The sequence below is a fragment of the Arachis stenosperma genome, chromosome 6 (genome assembly GCF_014773155.1).
Source record: "Arachis stenosperma cultivar V10309 chromosome 6, arast.V10309.gnm1.PFL2, whole genome shotgun sequence".
In the NCBI taxonomy this organism is placed as follows: Eukaryota; Viridiplantae; Streptophyta; class Magnoliopsida; order Fabales; family Fabaceae; genus Arachis; species Arachis stenosperma.
The window spans coordinates 21,929,692-21,939,734 of record NC_080382.1 but is presented as its reverse complement, the minus strand read 5'-3'; the positions used below and the strand labels follow the sequence as shown (position 1 = coordinate 21,939,734).

The 10,043-nt window shown below is 33.8% G+C and overlaps 1 protein-coding gene across 1 annotated transcript; it reads right to left on the bottom strand.

Moving 5' to 3' along the window:
* Nucleotides 1-974: 974 nt before the first annotated feature.
* LOC130936457 (pentatricopeptide repeat-containing protein At1g63330-like) lies at nucleotides 975-9,767 on the bottom strand. The gene is made up of 3 exons (XM_057866525.1): nucleotides 9,277-9,767; nucleotides 5,545-8,149; nucleotides 975-1,613 (listed from the first exon to the last, which is right to left on the bottom strand). Exon 2 carries the CDS (start codon nucleotides 7,814-7,816, stop codon nucleotides 5,579-5,581), a length of 2,238 nt encoding a protein of 745 aa, XP_057722508.1. The 5' UTR covers nucleotides 7,817-8,149; nucleotides 9,277-9,767; the 3' UTR covers nucleotides 975-1,613; nucleotides 5,545-5,578.
* Nucleotides 9,768-10,043: the final 276 nt, after the last annotated feature.

Genomic DNA, 10,043 nt, shown 5'->3' with positions numbered 1-10,043 from the left:
CAAGAACTCAATTAGAACAGGAGTCATACTTCTGTCCCACCCAAATTCATAAAATAAAGAACGAAAACAATTCTTGAATTATAAATTAGTACATGAATTAAAATAGAAAAATAATAGTATCAATCCATACAATAGACAGAACTCCTAACATTAACAATGGAGGTTAGTTGTTCATGGTGCAGAGAGAAAATAAGAATTCAGGTAAACTGTAAAGTGCAAAATGAAGTAGAAGAGAAGAGAGGAGATTCTTTTCCCTTTTATATCTAATACTAATTAATGTAAAATATATTTCCTAAGAATAATTAATATCTTTTCCTATTTTTAAATAAAATAAAGTTTAAATCAGAATTAATAGGAGATTGCGTGCTTGCTTCCTGGAGAGTTGGGGACCACTTGATTCCTTAATAATCCACGCCTAGGCACAGCCTTGGCCGAATTGATGGAGAAGAAGTATGGGCTATTATATATCGTTGGAAAGCTCTGGAAGTTAGCTTTCCAATGCCACTAGAATCACGTCAATTGGACCTCTGTAGCTTGAGTTATTCAGGTTTGAGTGTAGAGAGGTCAGGGTTGACAGCATCATTCGCCTTCTTCTCTTTTTCTGCGGAAACTCCATCAAATCCATCCGAATGCTACCTAAAATAAACATAATTGCACACGACTCAAAGTAGCATCCATAGTATCTAAAAGATAATTAATTCTTGATTAAACTCAACAAATTAAATGCAAATTTACTAGGAAAAAGTAGGAAAGATGCTCACGCATCATATGCTTTGATATAGTTCAGCTCGATATTTCTGTTGTCTTTATCGAACCCATGTTAACTTGCCTATTTCTATTTTCACATAGTTGTCAACAACATATTGTTGAAGAAGTCGTCCTGCTTGCAAAACTGTTGAGTGATCATTGGGCAGATCTACGAATTTTGAAGATATTAGAAAATGATTAGAAATTGTGAAATGATGTATTGATTCAAACTATCATCTAAGGAAGTCTATAAATTATGTAGCAAATATGAGTTTTTACTTGGAGCATATAGCTATAATATGTCCGACAAGATACTTTGTTCCTACTTTGAGTTCGAGTATTCATATCCCATCCATACGTTCCAAATGGAAAAAAAAAAAAGAGAATATTGTAGTGGATCATAATAGCCAACAAATTCCTAAATCCTTCTGAGGTTACCAGCATGAGTTTGAATCTTAATATCTCGTCCACGTACCATTGTTTCAATGTCATCACCGACTATTATGGCTGCTACTTGTGAAGCAGTTGGGAGACTGTATTGTGGTTGATTAGCAGGTTGCTCTCTAATCACCAAGCTACACTCTTGTACATCTAGTCATTGTGCAAGATGGCGAAATACATGGATAAAAGGATTATATCGGTGCAACAATTGTTGTATCTTGAAAACCAAACTTTCATGCAGTTGTATGTTCTCCAACATCCTATTTTGTAACTCGTGCTCAGTATCGTATATATACAGCTGCAAGAAGCGTGGCCACGTCCCTTGATCCGGATGAAATCTTCCTATACTGTGGTACATTGATCCTTGAGCACAGAATGTATATATGTCATGACTTGCTGTAGCTAATTGTTCGTCTATGTGTACACTGCACGAAGTGAAAGAAAAACATGATTGTAACCACAAATGTGTTTCTTAAAATGGTTCCCTTCTACAGATGGGTCTAAGAAGATTTCAAGTAATTCCTGAAGAGCATTTACTTGTGGTAAAGAAACTTTTTCCCCATGCAAACACATGTCAAATATTTCATTGTGAAATAGACATACATTATAGTGAGTACATATCATTATAAAATAAATTATTTTTTCTATGCTTTTACTGTATTTTTTATATGTTGACTATTTTCATAAGTTTAAATCTCGTCCATTAATGTGTGACATATTTTAATTTATTTTTTTAATTTGTTACCATAAATTGATGATATGATGAGTATTTTATTAATTAAGAATGCAAAAAAAAATTAAAAAATAGTTTATTTATTATACTATAATTTATTTTTGTTTTTTTGTGTTTCTCATATTATTAAATTTTAATTTGATAAGATATTTTTATCATTAAGTATTTATAATCTATTTAATATTATTAAATCAAGATATATTTTTTAATAATAAATGTTGTTAGACGTTTCATGATTATTGTCATGGGTTAATATAGTAATTTTTTAACAGTTGGTACTTGAATTAGTTATTCGATAAATGTCCTTAATTCAAGAATTCGAAAGTTGTCTATCCATTGATTTGTAACATTTAATATAATATTTAAACTTTTTTTAAATTAAAATACATTTTACCGTTATCAAATTTTATCATTGGCTAATTTTTTAATTGGACAAATTTTATAATAAAAAAAGTAATCTTATTTATGCAGTGCATTTTTAAATACATTAAATAAAATATAAACATCTTTGTATTCTTTTTTAACCGTTGTATTTGTATTGAAGTGAGATATATCCTGATTTTATTTTTAGATTTTAAAAAATATATATCATTACAAAAAATTCTAAAATATGAGAACATAAACAAAATTAAAAAAAACTAAACTAAAGTATGAAGAAATTTTATTTATTTTTTAATATAAAAATACAAATGCATATTCTTTCATTTCTAATTCTTTAACTCAAACTCTACATTAATTTAAAATATAAATACATTTTTTCGTAATAAGTGTATAATAATAAAAACATGAGTTGAAGAGTACTCATTAAATTTTTTTTATAAGTTAAAATAATAAATTTATTTTTATTTCATAGTTGTTACTTTGTAAGATATATCTATTCACCTAAATTTAAAAATACACAACAAGAAATAAGAGATCTATATTTTTTCTCCTTATTATATTTGTTATTATTAATCTTATGAATATGTTTTTATTTTATTTTTTTAAGTATTTATAATTGAATTCATAATCTTGTTTATTAAATAAATATAAATATATAAATATTATATATTACATTATATATTATATTGTATGATGGAGATGGAATATTAAAATATTATTATTATTATTATTATTTTGACTATTAAATTTAATTTATATAATAAATTTTTTAAGGATGAATAATGTCTAAAAAAGTTGGACACCAAACTTTAATTTTGATGTTTTATATTGTTAGTTTTATAACTCCTATATTGTTTGATGTATTATTTAATTCATGGTTCTGAAAACCGAACCGGATCGGCCAGTTCAACCAGATTAACCAGGAACCGTTCACCTAACCGGTCCGGGTAAGGCTAGAAATCGCTTGATAAAAAATCAGTAAAAAAATCGGTTGAACCGGCAGTTAACCGATGAACCGACAAAACCGTCCGGTTTTTTAGCAGGCTTTTGGTTTAAAAGTAAAACCTCTAAACAGCGTCGTTTTATCTCTTTTAAAAAAAAAAGAAAAAAGAAAAGAAAGGCTAAACGAAGCTGAACCCTAATCACCCAGAAAAGGAATCAACAGCAACTCAGCTCTCATCTCTTCTCTGTGAAGTGCGAACCATCGCAGCAACTCATCTCTCCTCTTTTCACAGTCGCATAGCCACCACCACCAATCGATTAGCCCACCGCCATCGCCACTGCGTCCCGCGTCCTTGTCATTGCCAAGCTCCTCCTCTTTCGTTGCCGAGCTCGCCTCCTCTTTCGTCGTCGTTACTCGCCGCCGGTAAGTAATACTCTGTTATTCACTTATTCCTCCTTGCTGCCTTCTAATTTTCTGTGCATGATTTCCTGATTTATTTGTTTGCTGAATTCAAGATTTTGATTTATTTATTATCTGTTCATGATTTATTTGTTTGCTGGATTCATGATTTTTATTTTTGATTTTCTGAGGTTATTTGTTCATGATTTATTTGTTTGCTGCTTCATGATTCTGGTTGCTGAATTCATAGTTTTCTGAGGTTATTTTGGATTCATGATTTTTTATTTTCTGAGGTTATTTATTTGTTCATGGTTTTCTGAGGTTGTTTTTTGTTTTTGATTTTCTGATTGTTACCGTTGAAACAATCACAAAGTAACCCACAGCTACAAGATAATGTTGTTCAAGATATTGGTGAAAGGTATCATAAGCTTGTGATTCAGGCAAGGAGCTGGTGCTGTAAGTGTGAGTGAAACCAGAGAGGAGAAGAACAAGGAAAGACGGTGATTCTTGTGTATTATTTCAATATGATACAGGGGTTGGTTTATATACAAGATAGTGCAGGAGAGTGTGGTTGGTCAATTGCTAACAGAATTTACAGCTCAGCATAACAGAAATAATAGAAAGAGAAAGGGAAACGTGCTGCATAACAAACTTCACCAACTTGCTGATTGAAGTTCTAACTGAAGCTTCTTGACTTTCGCGTGTCTTCATCACCATTCCTTGTGTCAATTGGAACACTTAATGATTTATTTGTTATCTGTTCATGATTTATTTGTTTGTTGGATTCATGATTTTGATTTTCTGAAGTTATTTGTTCATAATTTATTTGTTTGCTGCTCCATGATTCCAGTTGCTGTTCATGGTTTTCTGAGGTTGTTTTTGTTATTTGGTTTTTGGATTATCTGTTTATGATGGAAATATTGGAACACTTAATTGATATGATTTTTGATGAGTTGCACCTTTGATTAGTTGAAAACTTGCTAGTAATTGTTTCTTTTGAATGTAAAATATTATGGATTTGTCATTATATGTGTTTCTTTTGTTTAGTTATAAACTTTGATGTTTGAAGTTGTTTGTAAACCTCTAATATTAAGTTATGGATAATTTATTATGTGAAATTTTAAATTTTATTAAGTTAGAAATTATTGAATATATATTTAAAATTATTTTTAGATTTTTTAATAATTTTATTTAATATTTAATTAAACCGGTTAAACTCTGATCAAACCAGTAAACCATTGAACTAGTGACCTCACCAGTTCGGTTCTCACAACCTTGATTTAATTAAAGAATATATCGGTGTATTATAATTTTTTATCTAAAATTAAACATTAGTACTCAGATGTATAATAAACAATATATCTTAATTTGATTAATTTTGTTACCGAATGTACTAAATACCAACCAACGATATTGTTATGATCTCTACCAAAATAAATCTCAGATGGTTGTTGAAATGTTAGTCAAAGAATACATATTACATTTGTGAGCAAGTGGGGCAATTAGATGTATTAGTACAATAATGATAAATAACCACAAAATAAAATGGATCTAGAAGAGAGATACAGCTATTGGGAAACACAGACGTAATTATCATTATACTATTTTAGAATTTGGATTCTCTAAATTTTGAATTTCACTTTAGAGAATAAAGTTTGATCTCTCACCCTTAAATGGTTTCTCTCTCATATTTTCTCTTGGTCCTACCTATGAAATAAATGGTGAGAGATCAAATTTTACTCTTTAAAGTGAAATTCAAAATTTAGAGAATCCAAATCCCTATTTTAAATGGGTTACACCAAATAGCAGTTAGCAGGAAAGTTTATTAAACTGGCATTAATATTCGGGATGTCAACTATCGGGATGTCAACTACAAGTAGAATTATGTCAAAACACATACCGGCTGGATATCGTAGAAATCTTTGTACAGCTTCCTAACTTTCATGTGTTGTGCCAGTATTCAGATCAAATCGACAAATCCTGATGAATTTATCATCCGGAAAGATACCCTTTCCCGTCATTTCGAGATATAGGCTATGTGCCTCAGCTGTCCGTCCATGCATACAATACCAAGCAATCAGCACAGTATAAGTTACAACATCGGGTTTAACTGCATCTTTGTTCATTTTAAAAAACAGCTTGGAGGCCAAATCTATTTGGTTTGACTTACAACATCCATCAATCAAACAAGTATATGTAATTACATTTGGCCGACAGCCCTCCCTCGACATTTCCTCAAATATTACCCCGGCCTTATTCAATTCTCCAGCATCAGAAAAGCCAGCTATTAAAGATGTATATGTAATCACATCCAGACACAAACCTCTTTCTTTCATTTTATTAAAAGTGTCATTAGCTAGATGCATTTTACCACTACGGCAATATATGTTAATAAGAATCGTGTATGTGATGTTGTTGAAAGCGATCCCTACCTTTACCATTCTTGTGAATAACATCACAGACTTTCTAAAATTCAACTGTTTGAAAAAGCCTGATATAAGAGTACTATAATTAACAACTCCGGGAGCTGTATTCCTTTTGAGCATTCTTGGCAAGAGCTCCAATGCCCTTTCTGGATAACTTTCTTTGCAAAGCCTGTACATTATTGCATTATATGAATGTGAGTTCAGGGTAATACCATGATCTGATAATTCCTCCAACAGTTTTAATGCTTCTTCCAAGCGTCCATCCCTACAATATCCATTAAGAACATAATTGCAAGTGATGGTATCTGGCGAGATACCACGTCGAAGCATGATATTAAAAGCTTCAAATGCCTTATCATAGTGTCCCAGTTTGTAGAATCCTCTAATTAGAAAGCGGAAACCAAAAGTAGTATGAACCAAATTATTTATAATCATCTCCTGCAAAAGCTTGGTGGCTGAATTCTTATCGCCATCCATACAAAATCCATCTATTAAAGTTTTATACAGAGTTTGATCATATTCACAACCAGAAGCACCAATTCGATTGAAAAAATCTTTTGCACGTTCCATCAGCCCCCTTTTGCAAAGACCATGAATGAGGGAAGTGTAGATAACAACAGATGGTTTTATTTGGTAGCGTTCCATTTCCTCCATCAAGTCGCGACTTTTCTCTACATCGCCTTCCTTGCAGAGTGCATCAATTAAAATGCTGTAGCTATAAGCATCAGGCACTACTCCAGAGATCTTCATTTTTTCTAGAACCTCAAAAGCTTTCTGAACTGCACCTCTTATACAGAAACCACGAATTATAGCATTAAAACAATGGCTATTGAGAGGCTTGTTTCTATACGACAAATTGCAAATTAACTTGAAGGCAACATCAAGATAACCAACTTTACAAAGTCCATGAATATAAGATCTATATGTCACAACAGTTGGCCTTTGCCCACTACTATATATTTTTCCTAAAATCTCGGTAGCCCGTCTAATATTTACATCCCACCCAGGACCACCTCTACAATAAAAGTTCATCATAATTGTATAGGTGTAGATATTTGGTGATGGACCATAGTCTTTCAATGCTTCAAAAAATAGCCTCACAAAATCCACTCTATTTGTTTCAACCAAGCATTTCAGCAAGAAATTGCAAGACATTATATCACTTTCAAGCCCAACATGCTTAGCATTCACAAACACATTGACAGCATTTTCAAGCATAGAATTTGATGCAAATACTTTCATGAGCACATCAAACACGATAGCTGATCTTTCCAAATGGTGGGGTGAATCTAGCAAAGCCGAAAACAATTCAAATGTGTCGTACTCAGACTCATTGCAGAACTCAACAATATCCCTAAGCAAAGTAAACACCTCCAAACGCATCCCCGCCAGAGCAAATATGTGAATGATAATCCTAAAACAGTTGATTGAATGAGAAAAGCCATGGCTCTCAACCCAACTCCCAAACCTTTTTTCCCTCGCAACCCTAAAATTCAAGGACTTAAACACCTTACCCACTAAAGGAAACAATTCGCTCCCTGTTGTGGGAACACGGGGAACTGACCGGGTTACCCCAAAATCCACCACAGCATTGGGCTCAAATTTTGGACTTTCATCAAACACTTGGTCTTCCAACATCAATGCCCCGGATGCAGAATTATACAACCTCGATAAACATCGCTGTCCGGGGTGCAGTTTGCTTCGGAGAAAAATACATCCATTTAAACATGTTAACGACATCAACATACACCCATCAGAACCCAACTCTCGCCACCAAGGAAATACAGAACAGCCCGGAACAAGAAAATAAAATAATAACAAGCACAGACTAATGGAGATATGAATTCGAACGAACCTTGAAGGGTTCACACCGAGGTATGGGAGTAGAATCAGGGGAAATGATAGAAGAACTCTCCAACCATGCGGGCACAAGGGTTTATCGACAGAGTTGTGAAGTTGAAGCGTATAAGTGAGAGCATGTATGTTGTAGAAGTGGTTGCTGAGAACGGAGATTTTAACACGAAGGTTTTTGCGGCCACAGTTGGAGAAGAACCGTGTGACAGTATTGTGGAGTTGGAACTGCTCTAACAAAACTCATAGTCATGTTCAAACTTCAAACCACAAGCAGTTAAACAGTGAAACATATTGGTGGCAAAACAACATTCAACATAATAACATAGACATTAAATCTCCAACATACAAATTAAAATAAAACGAAAAAGAAAAGTTTCCAACAAAACAACATAACAAATCTTGGTCAACGATCATAGCTTGGTTTAAAATGGGCGAATTCCATATCCCATGCTCACTCATACAGGGCACAAAGAATTAATAAACTACAAAACAGGGCACTCACTCCTAATTCAATCATTCAGACCAACTTTACCCTCATTCTTACATGCATAAACTAAATATAAATAGCAAACAGCATGTGGAGCCCTTTCGTCCATTTTACATTTCACCTAAACTCTTAAATATCAAGCAACACATTCAGGTAAAAAGTGCTGCCTGCTTCGGAAAATGACCTTATATATGCATGGTTGTTGATGGGATTAGCAAACTCAATCATCATCAATAATTAAAAGCATAGTTATCAAAACCGAACTGGGAATTGACCCAATCACACAACTGGGTCAACCAGTGAATTATTGGTTGAACTGGTTGACCCAGTCACAACTAAATATAAATATAAAATTACAAAAAAAAAAGCTTAAAATTAAAAATTCAAAAGCATGTCTTCACAAACACATTAATAACAATCAAGTATAAAAATTCTGAGGAAAAAAAAAACAGAAATATAAATCAATAAATTAATGATTAACAAACTCAAAAAAAAAAAACTAAATTCAACTAATCATACCAAATCAATACTGCCTATGTAAGAATCAAATCTATTCTTACGGCAACAAATTCAGTTCATTGATAATCTTCAACAACAAAAAGTTTAACTCCAAAGATGATTTACAGCCAAAAAAATTGGCTAAGTGATTATTTGAGCAAGTCAGCAACAAATTCAACTCTGATGATTTTCATCAACAACAAAATATTAGCTGTTTCAGCAACAAATTCAACAAATCCTAGTTCAGTCACGATTTACAGCAACAAGGCAAATTAATTGATTAGCAATTCAGCGACATGGAAAAATACAGGGAGACGGGGAAATCTGGAAAAGAGAGAACAGGGTAAACGATGATGCAGGGACTCACCAACGTTCCACGGTCCACGGCGACTCGGCGAGGGCGAGGATCCGAAAACAGAAGACGACGAGCAACGACGGCCCCAAGGAAGGCGACGAAGCAAGCGACAACCCAACGAGTTGCTTCTGCCGCCGGCGAAGAGGAGCCCAGGGATGGCCGCGAGACGTTGAGACGCCGGCGCCGAGACAGACGAACGACGAGATGGCAGCAATGTGACTGAGACGAGACTCCAGTGAGACTGAGAGGCAGAATCGAGCAGAGACAACCACGGGCGCTGCAGTGCAGGCAGCAACAACCACGGACGACGAGCAGCAACAAACACGGACAGCTCGAGCACTCACTGGCGGAGGGAGGCGCGGCGAGACGCGAGCAGCCGGCGGCGAGCGTGCGGTGGTGACGGTGAACCGAGAGAGAGAGAGAGAGAGAGAGAGAGATAGATGGGGCTGGGGTGGGTAGCTTCAGAGCTAGGGTGGTGTGCCGCTTGTGAGAGTGAGACTCTGTGAGAGAGAATTAGAGTGGGGGTGAGGGTAGATAACTTCAGAACTAGGGGTTTTCTTTTCTTTTCTGTTTTTTTCAACAATAAACTATTATTTGTACAAACTACAAAGAAAATTTTAAACGTTGACAATATAATGAAATAATAAAATTGAAATTAACAAAATCGATAAAATTATTTAAATCCTAAAAATTTATTTTAAAATTTTAAATTATTCTTTAACATCAATCTATTAAGCTATTGTCCTTTTTTTTAATAATTACTATTAATCATTCTATTT

Bases quoted from the DNA above. Each gene is read 5' to 3' on its own strand.
- LOC130936457 (XM_057866525.1), bottom strand. From the start codon at position 7,816: ATGTTGATGTCGTTAACATGTTTAAATGGATGTATTTTTCTCCGAAGC.